The 21,018-nt window shown below is 37.9% G+C and overlaps 2 protein-coding genes across 2 annotated transcripts; one reads left to right on the top strand and one right to left on the bottom strand.

Annotated features, from left to right (window-relative positions):
* Positions 1 to 5,665: 5,665 nt before the first annotated feature.
* On the top strand, positions 5,666 to 11,014 carry LOC102715137 (putative glucose-6-phosphate 1-epimerase). The gene is made up of 9 exons (XM_040526956.1): positions 5,666 to 5,949; positions 7,348 to 7,422; positions 7,779 to 7,835; positions 7,920 to 8,080; positions 8,190 to 8,330; positions 8,908 to 9,010; positions 9,092 to 9,191; positions 9,292 to 9,531; positions 10,212 to 11,014. Exons 1-8 carry the CDS (start codon positions 5,812 to 5,814, stop codon positions 9,501 to 9,503), a joined length of 987 nt encoding a protein of 328 aa, XP_040382890.1. The 5' UTR covers positions 5,666 to 5,811; the 3' UTR covers positions 9,504 to 9,531; positions 10,212 to 11,014.
* A 4,097-nt stretch (positions 11,015 to 15,111) lies between these two features.
* On the bottom strand, positions 15,112 to 19,350 carry LOC102701929. Its single transcript, XM_006659172.3, has 5 exons — positions 19,152 to 19,350; positions 16,874 to 17,603; positions 16,615 to 16,674; positions 16,346 to 16,492; positions 15,112 to 15,561 (listed from the first exon to the last, which is right to left on the bottom strand). The coding sequence occupies exons 2-5, from the start codon at positions 17,588 to 17,590 to the stop codon at positions 15,424 to 15,426; spliced, it is 1,062 nt and encodes a 353-aa protein (XP_006659235.1). The 5' UTR covers positions 17,591 to 17,603; positions 19,152 to 19,350; the 3' UTR covers positions 15,112 to 15,423.
* Positions 19,351 to 21,018: the final 1,668 nt, after the last annotated feature.

Genomic DNA, 21,018 nt, shown 5'->3' with positions numbered 1-21,018 from the left:
GAATATATTTTAGCACAGGGTGAGCATTTCCAAACACAGTTTGGAATGGGCCCTTAATCTCTAAGACTACGACAGTGTTGCATCTGAGATGCTGCAATCCAACGATATATTTCACGTAAAATCTATTCTTCACAAGTATACCTCCGTCCCTAAATATTTAACGCCGTTGACTTTTTGACACAGGTTTAACCGTTCGTTTTATTCAAAAAATTTAAAATATATAAAGCTATATATGCATAAAAGTATATTTATCAACAAATACAATGGTATAAAAATAATTAATAATTACGTAAATTTTTTGAATAAGACGAATAGTCAAACTTGTATAAAAAAATTAATGACGTCAAACATTTAATGACGGAGGACATCTCAATTAGATTCAATTAGAACCACTTGATTCAATGGTGACACATAGAAGTATGAACATTTTTTATACCTTCTTAGTGCAAGATTATGATCTTTCTATATATATATATATATATATATATATATATATAAAGAGCCGTGAATTGCTGCACAAACCAAATCATGCAAGCGTGCGCACAGCTGCTATCCAGAAGCAGTCAACGAGAGCCAACCTGTAACTTATATACATCCAACCAAGAGAGGCGCCTACCATTTCTTCAGAAAGTTCAGATAATTGCATATATTACATCGCCGACTTTCGGTTGGAAAATAACGCAATTTCTCCTCGTACAGTCCAGGCGTCTACTCAGCGCTATCAGCTTTTGACGTGAGCCTAACCATGCAGTCACGTCTCCTTGCATATATATCCAAAATATAATTATTTTTATATTTAGGTACAAAGTGGGTAATAATGATTAGATCATGAAGACTGTGATATTGGTTGAGAAGGAGATATGTATATATGAAAAACTTAAATAGAGAATAATTATGATTGGTTGAGATATGAAGGGGTGGTGAAATAGCTTTGTTTTAGACAAATGATGAATAGCATAAATGACTTTATTTTCAGACAAGGAGAGTATATTGTCAATTATCAAGGACAAATTTATCACCAGGGCTAGATGGGCTTCAACACCCCTACTCAATCTACGCCATTAAAATCCCCTTAGTCCCTCCTCCCAAAAAAAATTTTTGGTATTCCTGAAGATAAAGGAGAGCTGAAAATAGACATCTGCGTTCATATTTTTTTAGTTTTCTTTCATCCAGTCTCTCCTAATATTTTTTCTAGATCTGTCAATTGCGATGCCTTTTCCATTTCAACCAGGCCTAATTTTATTTATATATGAGCCTACAGTTTACAAGCACACTCCACATATGTATGTGGTCGTCTCGTAAACATCATTGAAAACAGAGAGATTTATATTGGTATTTTTCTATATTACATGGATCGTGTGCACAACCACCATTGTACTTCGTTTTAAGAGTTTTTTCACCATCCTTAAAAAAATATCTCAAGCTATCATATTTTTGTACCTTAAAGGTACATTGAAGATACATTGTACCTTGAAGTATCAAAAATTTGTACTAAAATTCTTGGTATCTTGAGATGTTTTTTAATGATGATAAAAACCCTTGCTTTAATGTTTGTCTTATTTTTGTGGACGATTCAATGGAAAACGTGCCCACAACCGCCACACTGCACATACCAACGAGTACACCGTTTTGCTGTTTTGGGTCTCTTTCCTCACTCATATATATGCATGTGGCCAGTATTGTTGTGCTAATCTTGAGGCTTTCGTGATGCACATTTTTAATGGCTTGTGAAAGTCCAAAAGGTACAATAATTTTAGGAGAAAATTTTGTATGTGTAATAAACAAAATGCGGCCATATTTGCACCACCGTAATTAAAGAGTATAATGGCTAAGAGCATTCATTTTTAACTATGTGATGGACAAGCAGTTGTGTGACATGATGAGTTGAATGTGTTTTCATTATTTTTATTTCTTGATAATAATATTAATGGTAGTATACTACTATATATGTTCTAAAATATATACATTATATGGTGTTAAGTAAATTCTCATGTTAGTCCAAATATACTCTTTTAGTCAATTTAGTGGTCAATTTTAAATTTTTAATTCCTTAAATTTTCTTTTTAAGCACCTGATTGCTTGTACAATCATCAAAGTCATTGTATAAATAACTACATTGTGGTATAAATTTTAAATCCAAAAATATTTACTTTAAAAATACTAGCCTAAAAATGTATGCTATTAAAAAGGTATCCTTTATCAGTAAAGTTCATGTGTTCCCTTTTAATCTTTCGGGACGATCAAATCCTTGAAAAGCCAAGCCATATTTGGTTTAAATGAATTTCAACTCATAAAGATACAAAATATAAATAATTGCGAATGCATCTACACATAAATCCATATGATTTCTTTAAGAGGTTTAAGTGAATACAAAATTTCTCTAGTTTCAATCTATAACATGCAGGAAATTTTACTTTAGTTTTCATAAACTTCATTCCAACAAAAAAAACACGGAAAAATTAACCATTAGAAATATTTTGTCTTCTCCTTCGAAGTCCAAAAGCCTACCGAGCAATTTGACCAGGCAACGGAGAGACAGATACCAATATACCATAGCCAGTTGTTAGCCACTCCATGCAGGTGGGGCCCACGGTCAGACGATAGGGCACTGTGGAGTGGGCCCAGCCCCCAGCTCGGTGCGGGGCCACCATCCACCGTCCATCTTTCCTGGGCCGGCTACCATCCAAGCGTTGGCAGTGGATTCTTCCCCTGCTCACCTTTTTCTCATCCTTCCAAAATTCCATGGGATCCACCTTGGGAATCCAAGGTCATAAAAGGCCACAGTGCCAACCACAACAGCTAATTTTCTACTCTCATTTTTTTTTCTTCTCTGGAGTTTTGTAGGCACAGCCAAAAAAAAAGTGTGGATTGTGTGCAAGGTGAATATTTGAAATATATATATATATATATATATGTATATATATATATATATATATAAGTGAAGCAAGGCAGCCTATATGTGTGATTTGTACTAGATTTTTGGTTGCACGAAAGAGTTGTGAAAATAATGGTACCACTAGTGTTGGCTTCTCCTCCTCAGGAATAGCTTTAAGACCGTGTGAATGCATGTGTTTATATGGCTGAAAAGGTTCCTATATGATTCGCACTGTAGAAACAAAAGTACAAGACTCATTGTTTTCATGCTATTTTGTTCCAAATCTATTTTGATGTTGAACCACTGTTTGGGTTCTATATCTTTCAGAGTTAGTGATGGATATTTTTTAGGATAAATCTTGTGTTTATCTAGCATCTAGTATATGTATATTTTAATTAAGTGCAAATTTACATGGACTTTCTTAATTTAGAACTAATTCTATTTTTTTGTTGTATCAAATAAGTCCAGGTCTAAAAGAAATGGAATTAATATGATAGAATATTACCTATATTCCATAAAGATTCTTCTTTTACCCCTTTAATATGAGAGATGTTGATAGATGAGACTGAAGTCATGCCTCTAAACCTGCCTACCGAATCTGGATAAGTGTAGAGAGTAGGGCAGCCAAGAATATATGGCAATTAGCAATGATAGATGTTGACGGTGAAGATGGAGATGGTAAAATCTTACCTTACCTACAGAAGATATCATGATTCTTTAGACTTATTTATAGAAAAGGAAAGATCGAAAGAGGATAAAAAGTTAGTGGTGTATGAAACGAGCTATACAAATTAAAAGATAATATGCATATATCTATGTCTAACCCGTCTAATTTACCTAAGATATATGAGGGTCCTAGGTCTAATGGATGAACTCTTGCGTGCTTGCTAACCCGTTAAATGTCTGTAATTAAAATGTTTATATATACAAACTTTTTTATTTTTTATTCATATGTATAGTCTTGTCTATATACATAGAAATTTTATATACAAAAATTTTGTACACGGAAATAAATTTAACATATAAAATATCTACACTGAAAATATCATCTTAGAAAGATATATATATATATATATATATATATATATAAAATATAAAGTTTTGTATAAAAAGGTTTGTGTATATCAAGTTTGTACGTAAAATTGCGCTTGCGGGGATAACGGGCGTACATGCAAACATTCACCCATTAGTCTTTTGGATATATGAGACACGACTGAACATCTTCACAAAAGAGAAGGCTCCAATTGTGATCACATTAAATACAAGTGGAATACCTTAAATTATTTTAATAAATGGGAAAAGGGGTTTCAATATCAAAGAACAATATATATTCATGGTGCATTTACTCTCATGGAAACACCAATATCACCTAGGACGCATTCCGTAAACGGCTGCTAAGTTAACTTACCCGGCACAGAAAACGTAGTAATAGATTAATATATAATTAATTAGTAAAAAAATAAACTAGATTAATATGATTTTTTAAAACAACTATTCTTAAAAAACTTTTAAAAAAATACACCATTTAATCGTTTGAAAAGCGTGCGCGTGAAAAAGAAGTTAAATTAACATATGGTCCGAGGCCCTAGTATGATGGTGCTATATCTTTGTACCAAAATCCACACCATCTGATGCACGAACTGTTCGATAGATCGCTAAAGGAGCATTGGTATATATCGATCTCGTTCTAAACTACCTGACCTAGCTGCCTTGGGCGGTAGTAAAAAGTAGCGGTCGTAATAGATTAATATATGATTAATTTATTATTAATTATAACAAATTATAAAATAGATTAATATGATTTTTAAAATAATTTTTCTATTTTTATAAAAAATACATCCGGAAAATATGCGCGCAGAAAACGAGGGAATATAAGGGTATGTTAACTTATGCTAAACACGGGCCTAGCAAGATTAGCTATACTCCCTCAAAATTTATAAACGTACTTTTAAATAAAAAAAATTTCTACATAGAAGTTTGTTTAAAAATCAAACAAATTAATTTCCAACTTTTTAATATTAATTCTCGATTAATCATATGCTAATCATATTTCTTATTTATATTTCTTATTTATAGAGCCAATCGGTTAATTCTAACCTCTAAAAGAACATATCGTACCGTAAGGTATATATGTTCGTACGACGAGTTGAATATACCAATTCTATAGCAGCTCCTCCCTGTAATATCTTTTCCAATCTCTGGTTATCAACAAAACCAACCTCGTCTTGTTACGTGTGCTGTTTGTTAATCCTAATTAACTTAGCTCGTCAATTTCTAATACATGGAAATAATGTATTTAAAGGTAGAGCTCGGTATACTCTATTAGTCAAGATAAACTTATTTAGAGACTATACTCTTACAAAAGTTAAAACATAAAAAATGCTCTCAGTATTAGTACATAAAAATAATTTTTTATTCTTATTTTTATTTTTTCATCATTATGCAACCAACTTTCTATTTTGTAAAACTAAGAGTCATTATTAAGCGGTTGTTAACCATGGCAACGATCGCTCTGCTGTATCAACAAGCATTCCCAATTAACAATGAAAAAAGTTTTATGTTAATTACCGTGGTACGTGGCCTTAGATTTATCTTATCTTATTACCTCTCTTATAATACTACTACTACAGTTTTTTAGGTAAATGTAACACTAAATCTTTGGAAATTCTGATCACTTTTGCAGGTAACCTCCTCAAGTTCTCATAAATTCCACAACCCCAACCCTCCTTCTCCGTCGCGTCGCGTATAAATACCCCTCGCCGTCCTCCCACACTTCCTCCGCCATTCCCCTCTCCTCTTCCTCCTACGCTTCTCTCCACCAAATAAACCCCAAAAAGAGGAGGCAAGTTGGCCCGCGCGCGCGCGGGAGAGGGAGAGAGTGGGAAGGGTAGGGCTAGGGTTAGGGCTCCCTCGTCGCAGCTGTCGCGTGGGGCGCGATGGCCGCCGCCGCCCCGCCGCCGTCGTCCCCGTCGCCCCCGCCGCAGCAGCGGCAGCCGCCGTTCCACGAGCTCGTCAGGGGATCCTCCGGCCTCGACAAGGTCCTGCTCCGCGGCGCGCGCGGCTTCTCCGCTGAGGTACCCCCGATTCGGCTTTCCCTCTCCCCCCCTCCTCCCACGCGCCAACCCCCTCCCCCTTTCTCTCTCTCTCTCTCGCTCGCTCCTTCCGTGTTGGTGGTGTGCGCGGCCGCGTGGGAGGCGCGCGATTCTGTCTGATTCGGGCTCCATTCCGGCAGATCCGGCGGGAATTCGGCTGATCCGCGCTGGGTTCGTAGGTGGCTCGTGGTTTGCGGCGCGTGATTTCGTCTTGTTTCGCTCGTTTCGGTGGGATGATTTAGTGGCAGCTTTGCACGATCCGCGTTTGGGAACTTGCAATCTAGCTGGTTGAGATGTTAACTTTTTAGTTTACTTTTACGCGGAGAGTTGCCATCGCAATGGACGATGGCACGATCACAGTCGGGAAGGTCTTCACGTGTTAAATGTCTGTCGCCATTGATGTTCCATGGAAATTTTTTAGGCAAGTGTTTGCAATGTATTAAAAGCTCCAATGCGATGCTGTATTGTAGGATTTATTAAGTGATAGTTGCCCTGTTCGAAAATAGAATTTGCTTTTCGGTGATATAATAATAATTTGACAAGGACAAGGGCCTCTTGTGTTACTCTGTTCTGTTTCTAGATTGCCTTGTACAGAAATTTGTGGTTCATGTATGTTTTTGAGCCCTTGTGGGTAGAAATCCTATTATGGATGTAAGGCATTGTTTCTGACAAGTTTGGATGCATCCTCTGTTTTGATACTGTTTGTACATTATTGCCTATATTTTTTATATCGTTCATATTGATGTAACTAATTTTCAGAAGAAACCAATGCCAAATAGTTCATCAAATTGCAGCTTGGTCAGTATGGAGTCTCTTGTCCTGTTCATCCATTTAAGTTTGTGGTTTATGTTTTTGGCACAAGGAGGAGATGGGATTTTTAATATTTCTTTTGTACTATGTCATATAGGGTGTAGCCTGCCATTTTTATATGTTTCAGAAAACTTTGATATTCTGAGCCCTGTAAAACCATCATCACGTACCAGTTTTATATGAATATTGGTATGTTTAGTGAAGCGTCTATACGTCAGACAGAGGCCATCATTTTGATATAACCTTCATATTCTGAACCTGTAAAACCATCATCAGGTGCCAGATTTGTGTGAGTACTGATAGGTAAGTTGCGTGTATACATCCCTCTTTTCACCTATGTAGTTCTACAGTTGTGTGATTGTGTCAATGTTTTCCAAATCATTGCAGTGCTGCCGATGGTTCCACATTCCCCATATCAAAGTGTACTACATCACGTGATTTTTTTATCAAATGTGCCCTTTCCTGTTCCACTGTTTTCAAAATAGAATATTCTATGGTCTGTTAATACCCTGCAAAATCCAAAAACTCATTTTGCTGTGATGGATAATGAATGGTTTTATATTTTCTCAGGTTTATCTTTATGGAGGTCAAGTAACCTCATGGAAGAATGACCATGGGGAGGAGTTGCTTTTTGTCAGCAGTAAGGTGCGCAATCATTTCTGGATCTCATTGGTCAATAGTTGTATGAATTAAATTATGTAAATGAATGACTCTTTATTTCATAGCTCACCCTTGTTTTGTCTCTTCCCTGTACAATTGTAATTGTCGAATGTATTAAACCTTTTTCTATTGCAAAATATTTCTGCCTCATCTCTGCCATCTCTGCACTGCAGAATTGGTTGTCTTCTGCTGTCACTTCTTGTGGGCTAGTATAAGATTCAATTAGACAAATCAATTGCTTTTTTTTCCTGAAGTTTTATTGTTTCTATTTTTGTGGTGTTGCTTTGCCAGCCATATGTTTGAATCGTCATATCATTTGAAAGTAATATATTCTGTTGCAGGCTATTTTCAAACCTCCAAAAGCCATTCGTGGTGGGATACCCATTTGCTTCCCTCAAGTAAGTCAAGCCTTTACCTATAGTGACTTTTTCATGATAGAAAACTCTCTGAACAGATCACCAGAAATCACATCATCAATGCAGTTTGGAACACATGGAAATCTTGAACAACATGGATTCGCTAGGAACCGATTATGGACTATTGATGATAATCCACCACCTTTACCAGTAAACCCTGCTATTAAAGCTTTTGTTGATCTGATTCTCAAGCCTTCTGATGAAGACTTAAAGATCTGGCCTCACAGGTTTTTGTTGCATATTTAGATTGACAAGTGATAATTTCTTTTATCCTTTTTAGTCATGCAATGTGTTGAAGATGCCTAATTCTGTTCTTGGCCTATTCAATGTTTACAGTTTTGAGTTCCGCTTGAGAGTTGCTCTTGGTCCTAATGGGGATTTGAGTCTCACTTCTCGGATTAGGAATACCAACACAGATGGAAGATCTTTCTCCTATACATTTGCATATCATACATACTTCTCTGTCTCTGACATCAGGTATGTGTTTGATGACATTTTATGTTTGCTTTCTTCTCCACTTTATTTTTATTATGTTTTGATATCTGTAATGATCTACTACAATTGTTGGTTTAGCCACTTATGTCTTGGAAAGTGGAAACTTACAACTGTTGTACTAATGCATGTGTTTAACTATGTCAGAACATTTCAGACAGAGTGATCTCATGTGGACTTTTGAATCTGTATTGGGTAGAATCTGTAGAAAGCAGCATCATCTTCATGAGAAGCTTAGACAAAAAAGAATGAATGTTACTTCCACATTATATTGCACATTGCAAGCACCACGACATGGAACATGATTTTTGTGGCAGTGTTATACTGTCATGTTATTGCATTATACCTATATGTGCTCCCAAATATCGTTATCTACAAGAGTTTGTTTGAACTAACTATAAGAATGCAAATATAACAGTCTAAATTCCTGATTTGGGCAGCGATATTGCTAAATCAGGCCTATAATGGTTCCTAATGCACAATCGTTTCCCTTTTCTTTTGGGTTAGAAACATTTGTATGCAAGTAGTTGCTATCATGTTCCTTAACTCAGCCTGTTATCAGTGAAGTGCGTGTTGAAGGGCTGGAAACAATGGATTACCTTGACAATTTAAAGGGAAAGGAGCGTTTTACAGAACAAGGGGATGCTATTGTATTTGAATCAGAGGTAAGTCTAAGACTGTTAAATATCTACATTGCTTGTAATAACTAACATTCAAGTTTCTTACCTTAATTTTTTTATGTCAAGATTGATAAAGTATATCTTGCTGCACCCTCAAAAATTGCAATTATTGATCACGAAAAGAAAAGAACATTTGTCTTGACAAAAGAAGGACTTCCAGATGCAGGTAAGCTTGATCTGATGTCAAATCTTTTATGTTGACCTAACTAATTTTTGCAATGAAGTGTGATATTTCATGTCTCTATTGCTGCTGTTTTCTTCTGCAGTTGTTTGGAACCCTTGGGACAAGAAGGCAAAAGCTATGCAAGATTTTGGAGATGGAGAATACAAACACATGCTTTGTGTGGAGCCTGCTGCTGTTGAGAAGCCTATAACTCTGAAGCCAGGCGAAGAGTGGAAAGGAAGGCTTGCACTCTCAGCTGTTCCTTCCAGTTACTGTAGTGGGCAGTTAGATCCGTTGAAGGTTCTTCAAGGTTGAGAATTCTCATTTTCTGCGTCTTGTACAGGTGATATTTCACTCTAGCTTACAATGTTACCTGGACAGCTAGCCATCTGTGGCTCATTTTTGCTCATGTATCCATTGCATGACTTATTAAATTATCTTCTGTTGGTTAGATGATATATACTTTGTTTGTTTCCATTAAAGAATTAGTGAGCGATGAGAGCTGAATAAAAGCTGAACTTTCTCGGGACATCTATTTTTGAGATGCCTATGATAGATGCTCACTCCAGTATTCCCTTTTCGGTGCTTGAAAAGTCTGATAGAAAAGGTTTGGCTGTTATTGCCGAAAGTATGTTTGGTTTAGGAGCAATAGTTGGCTTGAGTGGTTCTTGAAAGCTTCATTTCACATGAAGGGGACAGCTCCTTTTGTGATTGTGATTCTTTCTTGCCACCTCAATCAACTAGTCCGTTGCGTGTTTGGCTGCTTTGGCGTTAGCATGAAAAGACTTCTACTAAAAGTAATATGCCATGTTTCTATATTCTAAGCTTCAAGTAGTGCAATATATGGTGGGCAATTAAACCGTTCTTTTTGTCCTATAACTGCCTAATTTCACTCAGACCATTACCAATCTACCATTTCATCTACAACTATGTTGTCAACACCAGATTTTATCTGCATGAGATTGTTATGGTGCTTTGACATCCCTTTGTTGCTAATAAGCAATAGTTTTTGGTTTTTTGCAGGAGCACCTCATTGCCCTTAATATTTGATGCTGGGCTGGCGCGACCTCTGCGACCTTTCTTTTTTTTTTGCCATTTTAAATATCCCGTGCTTCGTTCTTTTTGTACCTAGCAAGTGAGTAGTATGATACCTCCGAATAACAAACCGTGCCACCTGCTTTGACCACTAGAGCAGATCATCTCTTCAGTGAATGTATTTGACCAGTGTACACCAGGGTCCGTGTCCAAGTAGTTTGATATGATTCATCGGTCACTCTGGGAAATGTTTGCCATGCTGGATGAAGTCCGTAGCATTTGAGCATTGAGTTGCATATTGGTTTGGTGGGATCAGGCGTGTGGTACCGTGCTTCAGAGTCCTAGTTCTTGTCTTGTGTTCCGGATGCCTCTAATGTTTGATGTCAGGTGCAGCTAGTAATATGTTCCATCAATACATGAGAATGAGCATCGCCTTTGGTAGGCCCAGTTTGGATCAAGCATATTTTTCGCATGAGTTTTTGCGGAGAAAATTCTTGCAGTTTGCTATGAAGTTCTTATGTTACCAGAAGGATGCAGCTGATTAAGAAAATCGCGAGCCATCAGTGATCGGGAGTTTGCATTATGTCTTATGTAAAGAATGAAATGGTTGAATAACATGCTTATATTTTGTTGTTTCTGTAGGTGTATAAAGTATGATGAACCTATTAGTCATCTCCAATATCTTGGATTGCCAATTTGCCATACAATTAGCCTGAGTTGGTAGACGTCTTGGTAGACGGCTTCAGGCGTCAGGATGTTGTTAACTGCTATACACGTTTATCTGATGCACGTGAAAGAAACCTTGAATACTAGGTTTTTTTAGAAACCTAGTATTCAAACCCTAAAAAAATGGGGAAGAAAAAGAGAAACATTCCTTTTCAAATCCTTTCCTCTATTCTAAACTGTGAACTGTAGGTTTTTTAGAAAAGTTATTAGTGGAACAATGGTCAATGTTGTTTCATTTCCCTGCTGATAGAATCAGTGCCCATCTTTTAGGGTCCCTCGAATCCAACAAATTTGTTTCCTGGTCGGCAAATCATACCATCCTGGTGCTCTGTTCCTTATAAATCAAGTAATATTTTTTACATTTTAGTCATTTTATAGAACTTATTTTATGAATGGGCTCCTAAGAAAACTTAATGAAGAATGGATCATTGGCGCCGAAGTTCAATGTGCAGCATGGCACGATCATTAGCGCCAAGATCCTTGCCTCCAGTAGCCAAGAGACAGAGAAGGACAGCACCACTCTAGAAAAAGAACCAATATATAAGAAATCATATTTACAAATAGGTCCTTAGTGTTAGTTATATTTTGGGGCAATTACAAATTTACTATTGAATTGAATCGTTATTGTAAATTTGCCACTAGACAATTGCGAAATTACCACTAGAACTGTTATTTGAGTGACATCATTGTAATAAAAAACTACTAGTGACAAATTTGCAGAAGCCCCTTATATTTTTCACTAAGGACCTATTTATAAATATTTTTTCTTACATAAGATCTTTTTTATAGAACTTCTTTACAAATAGGTCGTTGATACCAATGACATTTACGCCATCCTTCTCTATGTCATTTGCGTAAAAAATAATTGACCTATTTTTTGCATAATTTTATCATTAAATATTCTAAACTAAATAATTCAACTCAGCATAAAATAAGAAAATAATTGTTTCGTTCAAATAACTTTGGGTTCCCACCAAATTCAAACCAAGCTCGATCTAGCCTAGCTCCCCTGCAGAATTACTAACCACCCGTACCACATAAAATGTCAACCCAAACCTAGCTAACCATTTCAATTTCATCCTAACTAGTTCATGAAGCCTACCGTTAATGGTCGTTTAGTACCATTTTGGACAGCCAATTATCTCCACAAACAAAGGGAATGTGCATTTCTTGTACACATATTTTATCAACTAATGTAGTTTCACTTGTCCTTGTAGAAAGTTATGAAAACATGGGTTTTGAATAAAATGGAGAAACACACCTAACATGCAAGAAAGCACACAACCGACTAATCACACGCAAGTACATGGATCAATGGTCGTGCCAACTCAACATGGAATCATCATAAGAGCCTACATGTCGGCCACTTGTGCCTTTGGTGAAGTCGGTGGCATAAGGGTAGGACACCTACGTCGACCGAATCGTAGGGTGCCCCACTCCATCCCAGCCAAAGGATGCTCTCCCAATGACGGTTGAGGGTGTTACCGACCTTTGTAACCAGTTGCGAACGGCTCGGTAGGGTAAGGTCTGGCGCTCGCCATGCCTTACACCACCCGCGACCACAGTACACTCTCCCTCACTCTTCTTCCCCTACTCCGACTAGGCAGTGATGACAATCAATCATAGGCAGCTACTTGGCTACACAAGCGATTTGGGGATGGGCCAACAATGGCGTGGATGCATGGCTACACAAGTGTGCGGCGGTAAGGACATCTAGGTGTGACAAGTCGGATGTGGCTGGGCAGACAATCGCTAGGACCGACGAGGACTATGAGGCCATTCACAGTGGGGGGTACACCCCCATGTGCCACGTAGACGATCGAAACCCCTCCAGAAACCACTCATTTCACAATGGAAGGCACATAAAGTGGGACCCACCTCAGCTTTAAATGGGCCCACCATCCCCTCTCTCTCTTCCTAGCGCTCTCTCTCCCCTGGCGCTCTCCCACCCTCCGCGCTGCTCCCTCCTCGCCCGTCCTCGCGACGACCACGACGACGATGCCGACGTCGCCCGCCGGTCCTCGCGATGACCACGACGCCGACGCTGGTCTCGTGACGACGACGACACTATAGATCTGGCAGGTCTCGCGGTGACGATGACGACGACGCTGGCGCCGGTCTCGCGGTCTCCCCCGCTGCTCTCTATCTGTCTCTCCCCGCCCGCCGGAGCTCCTCTCCTGCGACGGCCTCTCTCTCCCTCAGGTCGGATCTGGCGGAGCGTGGGGCGGCAGAGCTATGTATATTAATTTTCACCATATATACATCCCCTTAATTCAAATTCGGGCACCCGTAGCAGTTTAAATTTAGTTCAAAACATTAAAGAAAATAAATAAATGGCATCTACTTTACTTTGCTATAGCTCCACCCCTAGCGGTGGAGGCGGCGTCGCCCGCGGACAGACCGCGAGACGGCGGCGGCGGCGGCGGAAGTGTAGCTCCTCCTCTATCTGTTCCCTAGACCACACCGAGCTCCTCTCTGTCCCCAGGGACCACATCGGGGCGGCGAGCGCTCACAGTGCATGCCTCACACGGTTCCTCGCCGCGTCTGAGGCGGAGGCGCATGAAAAGTGAAACATCTCCTCTTCGCCGTGGCAAGGTGAGGCTAAACACCATATAAGCGCAGTGTGACTGAGGAGGTGTATTGAGGCGAGGGACGACGTCTGGCATGTCGGCGTAGCGAATGACAACGAGGATCGAGGCGTGTTAAGGCATCACCATGAGCCAACGAGCTGGATACTAGCTAGAATGCTAGAGCACTAGAGAGCAGATGTCCGTTTCTACTTTCAGAATGGATAGGTAAGGAAAAGGCGTCAATAATTGTCATTTCTTATTTGCAGCCTTATGTTTTGCTTTTGCATATGCTTATAAGTCAAAATTTGAATTTTTAACTTTAAATTTAGGAGTTTTTTTTTATCATCTTTAAAAAATTATCTTGAGGTATCAAATTTTTCAGTATAAAATTTTGGTACCTTGAGATACCATAATTTTGCACTAAAATTTTTAGTACCTTAAAGTACTTTTCATGTAGTTTATTTTTTATCATTTGTTTTTAGATCCCTAAGAACACATATATAAAAATTATTCAGAAATTATTTTTTTACAAATATATTGTTTTGTCTTTTTCCTGAAAAAGCCAAATGATGATGCTTGAGTATACCGTATATGGATTGCGGTTGCCTGGATAGTGATCATCTAATTTTCACACCTATTTTTTTCGTCCTTCGCCACTGTTTGTGACTGCCTTATGACAGTTACAAGAAACAACGCACGGCATTGCCGCGCACACCTAAATACTCCCTTTGATTTTTTAAATTGATACAATTAATTTTTAGATTTATATTTGACCCTTTATTTTATTCAATTTTTTTTGTCAAATATACATAATTATAAATTATACCTAAAGTTATTTTAGTAATAAATCAAATCATAACAAAATAATCAATAATTATATAGTTTTTTTAATAAGACACATAGTCAATCATAGATTAAAAGTGAACAGCGTTAATTTAAAAAATTGAAAGGAGTATAAAGGTTTATTAGGATTATTTATTAGCCAATGATATTTGATGAAATATTATAGGGTAGTTAAGCTTAAATATTTGTTACTTAACACTCATTACTCGAGAAGAAGGTAAGTCACAATAAATTAAAAAAAAAAAATCAAAGGACATGTAGTTTTGGGAAAGATTTTGTTTTGCGAGCGGCGCGGCCTAGCGCCTAGAGGGCTGCTGCCTGCTGTGGATTGCAGTGTTGCCTGCCTTCAACCTTACTGCCTTGTCCCTCCCTCTCATTGCTAGTACGGGACCAAGCGTTGCCTTCTCATTTCCTGAGTTGTGGGCTGCCTTCTCATTTCCTGAGTTGTGGGCAGTCCCACATGGAACGTTCCTAGGCAGAGAAACTGCATAGCTTTCGTATATAGAGATATATACAGGATTGAGCTCTCACTTCACAACACACACTCAAGAAGCAAATCATCCCTCTTGTTTATATTTTTTTCTATTGATTAATGGAGTTAGGCTTAGCATAGAACTAAGTACTTTATTTGGATGAGAACGTGCAATACTTTATTTGGATGAAAACCTAAACTACCCATTTTGTGTACATTGAAATTTTGCAAGATGATAGATATATGTTGAATCAATGCTGCGAAATTTTTATAATGACTGATATTTGAAGAGTGCAAAGCAACTTACCAGACTTGTAAAAATCCATTTCCACCAGATGTTGTCATATCAATGAAAAACAGTTTGGACTTAAATTGTTGTATAAAAGGGGCCATGTGTTCGATAACAAAATTTTATCTACTGGACTTATTTCCTGGATCCTGCTAATTTTGTTTGCCCTGACTACACTGTAGCGTGGAGCGAGAGCAAGAACACTTCTGGACATTTAAACAAACAGTTCAAAATCTAAATAAAGAATACCATGAAATCTATGTAAACAAAATAAATCTGCATTTCGTTCTGTCTAGCCCACTAAGGTTTCATAGAACAACCGACGGATTTGCAGATTGGGCACCAATTCTTTTGTCGAAGCCATTGTTGGATGCAGGTGATATGATAGTAATGCTCGCATGCCATCTCGGCCACCTCCTCAGCAGGTAAATATTCCTCCTGAAAAGGCAAAAAAGAAAAACAAAAGGGAACTTATCCAACATGTCATCCAGATTCTTTTCAGGAGTTTTCAAGTGCTATGAAATTCCTTCAGCAATCTAAAACCAGAATTTTCTTTTGTTGATTGTTGCTTCATAATTTTCAGTACGATATATTATTATTCATTGTCTCAGGTTAAATATCATTACTATTCCTATCCTGACTTCTCATGACATTTTAGTATTTTAGAATAGTGCAATATGATCAGACTGGCTTATAATGGCTACGATGTTTAAATATGCTTAGCATCAATAGTAATTATGTAATACTCAGGCCGTGTTCGGCATGTGAGAAAGATGGGGTTAGTTAACTGGCACGGAAGTAGTAATAGATTAGTACATGATTAATTAATTATTATTTATTAAAAAATATATTAAATATATTAATATGATTTTTAAAATAACTTTCCTATAGAAATTTTTTGCAAAAAATATACCGTTTAACAATTCGGAAATCGTGTGCGCGGAAAACAAAGAAATCTGGGGTGAGAAGTTTGAGTGCGAACACGGTATCATTATTCCTTCTTATTTCATGTCTTGGATAGTTCCTTATCCTAATGATTTCAAATAATAATTAAATAACAAATGTTTACTAAGAGGAGCATAAAGCTTGAACATGTAAATATCATTCAGTTGTATACCTGGAGAAATGTTTACAGTAAAGGATATCATGAGTCATCATAGCAACGGAAAATATATCGAACTACACAACATTCTAATGTTGGACTGCTAGTAATTGAATATACCTGGCATATGATGCATTTGATATCTCCATCTTCATAACTTGTTGAAGCTGAGGGCACATAGAGGATTCTTTTAAGACACTTTGACAGCTCATCATCTGAAAGACCAGTGCTTACTGTACCAATTGTTTCCCCTAGAGCAAGCAATTCCTAGAATGCCACAAAGCCAACGTCAAACAAAAGGCAAGGATAAATTCCAAATAAAAGATACTTGGCGCTAAAATATTACTAACATAAATATCAGTATCAGAAGTTACTGAATAATAGCTAACCTCATAAGACATGTCATCGATGTCCATTCTCATTCCTCTATGCCGATCACTGGATGCATCCTGCAAGACAATGGAATTTAATTTCACTGTTTCACAGTTGATTAACGAATGCATCAAGGTATCACAGTTGATTAACAAAATGCATCAGGGTAGGATTGTATTCCCTTTTCACCAATACATTCTATTTTTATGTAAGAATCAACACATTGTCAGAACATCTATAGGTTGATTATTTAAGATTAATTATGAAAAGCCATACCTCATCACTTTCATCCAAACCGTATCGCCAGTATTCACTGTCATTTAAACTGTCCTCTGAATAAGGTACTGGTTCTCCTTGATGTCTACTTCTATGTCTGAACAAGTTTCCAGAAATAAATCCACCTGCAGGTCCTTGCCAATCAACCTTTGTATGCCCATCTCCTGCAGAATTTCCATTACTACCACTACGTGTTCTGGCAATGCTTCCATTCCTGCCTCCATCCTTCCTAGCCTTGGCAGCTGACCGATGCAATGGTCTTGAAATTGATCTACTACTACTACTCAAGGAACCTGCACTGGATTTGTTTGGTGATGATGGGCTACTCCCTTCACTCAACGAGCGCTTCTTCGATGCATTGACCCTTTCTTTCAGACGAGCAAGTAGATCCTTGCTAGCAGTTTCTCTTCTAGGCCTGTTGCCAGTTCTGCTACAGTTGCCTGCTGCATTCCTGCTGGTGCTACTGCCATAAGCCATTCTTGCTTGAGGTGACAAACTGTTGGATCCAATGACAAGTTGTGATTCCTGAGTCGCTGCTTCCTTGGTTGGCCTGCGCATTCTCTTGTCTTTGTCACGAAAAAGCTTGCTGCTACAGCCAAGGCGCGTACAGCAAGTAGTCGCTTTGTGGCGCGGGCTGTCTTCCCTGTATACAAGGATTGAACCCCCTTTGGTCAATAGTAGACCACCAACTGTACGCCTTCCCATGGATTCATCCATATCAGGTATTCAACTGAAAATGAAGCAGGACAAATTTGACAGATGAACAAGTCATACACCATGTCAACAAAATATCACAATTGGACTAAGGCATAACTAGCAATCTAGCATATTGAAATCAAACAGAGCTTTGGGTGCTACACTTATAATCCACAAACAACTAAAGTGAGAAAAACAATCTCTATGATAATATGCACTCAAATGTAGCATTAATATGCACAACCAAAAGTATTTGCAGAGCAATGCCTACTATTTACACCTGACAGCATCAGCATAGATAGTGAGAATCATAGAAAAATACTTCTTGAAATTATTAAGATGCAAAAAAACCACATATAAACTGATGAAAACTAGACCTGCTCACCATCAAAAGCACAACCAAAAACAACTTCACAGATACAGTTGTGGCAAATGTGACCAAACTAAACAACACTGTCAGAAGACAACTTCAGTTAGGTGAATCCTGCATACAAATTAACTCTACATATAGATTAGGTCTTGAGGGCGCTCCTACAACCATAAGACTTGTGCAAGGATGAAAAACCTTTTTTTTTCCCATTCCACCAGCCGAAAAGAACGAAAAGTTACTGGTGGTCTAGGACTGCTCCCTTTCTAGCTGAGATCATTTTGCCTTTGGCTGAAAGGTGAATCCACTCATATCCACACTAGCACGCCAAGCTACCATGGAATCGACACATTAAAAAAATGATCTTTAATTAAAAGTACGCTCCCTAGTATTAGCCTAGAATACATCAAATTGACATCCATCTTGCATTGACTAATACTGAGCGCCATTACTGAATGCCAGGGATTTAAAGGGAAATGGCGGTAATTAATCGTACAAAACTAAATGATGGTCAAATTCAGTAAATAATGTTCGTAGTAAACAGAAGATAAAACTCAAATCAGTATTAAAGTGAAAAGAAACAAAAGAAAATTCATATACGGTTAATTCATTATTCTGAAATACGAAGCTAAGCAGATTAAATCGTTTTCACTAGCACCAATCCAAGATTTGGTGGGTAAGCAAGCAAATTGCATATGTCGCGATCGTACGATCGGGGTACGGGAGGGGGTAAAAAAAGCAAGAAACGAAGAGAGGAAACAATCAATCGATCGAAATACCCGCCCTGATTGTGCATCTTCTCACGCCCCAAGAATCTCCCGAACGATATGAACAAACCAAGGAGACAGAGCCACCAAAACAATGTCCCTCTTGTCGTTTAGGAAACAAAATTCTCCAAGAAACAAACAAAAAACGTACGTATAATCTAACTTCTAAAAATTTGGATTAGTATAATTTTTATAGAGAAGAGGAAGAAATGAATTTGGTTCTACAATCTCGAATCAAACGAACAATAACATATTAACATCCATCCATCTGATCGCCGCCGTGCCTGCCACAAACATGAACAACGGATTGATTCAAGGAGGACGGAATCGTACGCGGAATCAACCAAACCCACCACGAAACCAAAAGAAATAGGCAAAACATATTCAAATCAAACGCAAAAAGAAACGAGAGAGAGAGAGAGAGAGAGAAATGCCCGCCTCGCCTAACCTTCTTCCTCCACTCCTCCCCTGCTCAGGCGACGCTGCTTTAGAGAGAGAGGCAAACAGCTCAACTCGATCTACACAGACAGGGGATGAGAGAGAAGAGAAGTGGATGGGGAGGAGGGAGCAGGTCTCCACGTCTCGCGGCGCGTGGCTTCCTCCTGGCCTCCTCCTCCTCCTCCTCTTCCTCCCTCCGCCATGGCAAGGGAATGAGAGAAAATAATAAGGCTGCGCAGCCGGAGACGACGATGGTGACGAGGCCAACGGCAGATCCTGACCGTCCGATGAGGCTCTCCCGATGGGATCCGACGGCTCGGAGGGCTCCCTCACACGTGGGCCCGCTCCACGTAGGCGGCGGGTGCGAGTACCAGCTGCGTTGAGGCTGACGCGTGGGGCCATTAGGGTGGTTGGAAGGTGCACGCGGCGCTGCGGCCACGTCGTGTCCAATTGGAAAGTCTCCGGTTCTCCCGCGAGAGAAATCATATTCTATTGCTACCTCCGATATGCTTTGTATATGAATTTGAATAAATACTTAATCATATATTGTATTTGTTTCAAGATGATTGTATTTTTAGGATTTAAATCTTTTAGTATTTTATAGTGGCATTATTTATCACAACAATTATTCCTCATTTAAAATTATTCTCTTTTTATCCCTCGTTTATCCATCCGTCATCATTTATTCCTCATTTACTAAGACGTATAATAGTTTTTTTCTTCTCAAGCTTAATCTATGTTAAATAACTTATAAATATTTATATTTTAAAACAGAGGTAGTATATATTTAGAATTAACTTTTCTATCCTCTTGAGAAGATATATGCTGTGCGCTCATCCACTCCTTATTAATTAAGAAGTATAGTAGAATTTTCATTTAAAGCTTAATCCATGGTAAACAATCGAGAAATGTTACATTTGGGATGTAGTATATATTTAGAAATATTTTTTATCATTCTTGAGAAGAAACACGAATATAGCCCCTCTAGTTTGATAATTTCTATCATTTTGGATAACAATATGATCTTCCAAATCTATCTTTGAGCATGATTTTCTATTAAAATATACTAGAAATAAAAAAATTAATTACTTTTATTTGATTACTTTTTAAGACTGATATCTTAGTATCTTCAAACTAAGTATTTTAAAGTTATTACTTAGTTAAAATTTTAAAAGTTTGAAACCGATATTAATTGTCAAACTGGAGGGATTGCTATTAGAACATCTATGTACTCAACCGGAGAATTTCCCATTTAGAAATAATTATAGTTTAGGACAGAGCTGGTAATACTTTCTTTTCTCCCCTCGTTGTGTTGCCATCAAACCTTTGGAACCTCAGAGTTTCTTTTTTCCTTCATATTTTCACCGTGCACAATATTATCATAACAAGCTTTTACTTTGAACCGAATTAAGTAATGAAATCCAAATAAAACACTGTAACATACGAGCACGGCCTATTGGGGGCGATTTTCAAAATTTTTAAACCTTTTAAAATTTAATTTTAAAAACTAACCCTTTTAAAATCATAATAGGTTTTTACTTTGAACTGAATTAAGCCATGAAATCCAAGTAAAACCCTGCGAAATACGAGCCTGGCTGGCCTCTTGGGCGTGATTTTAGAAATTTTTTGAACCTTTTAAATTTTAATTTATAAACTAACCCTTGCCATTCTTATTTTTAAAAATAAATCTTTCAGAAGATTTACCTCCCTCAACTTTCATAAAGTACGTAGCTCCTCAACTACAGAACCACGCAAATAACATATCCTAACTATTTAATCTGATCATTTAATCAGACGCGCTATTTCAAATGTTTTCAGTTTCTTTTAGGACCATGCTCACCGAGCAAATGCGCCCAGCTAGATGTGCAAAGTTGTGC

The sequence above is a fragment of the Oryza brachyantha genome, chromosome 8 (genome assembly GCF_000231095.2).
Source record: "Oryza brachyantha chromosome 8, ObraRS2, whole genome shotgun sequence".
NCBI classification, from domain to species: Eukaryota; Viridiplantae; Streptophyta; class Magnoliopsida; order Poales; family Poaceae; genus Oryza; species Oryza brachyantha.
The sequence above is the reverse complement of the archived record's forward strand: the minus strand, read 5'-3'. Positions and strand labels throughout refer to the sequence as shown.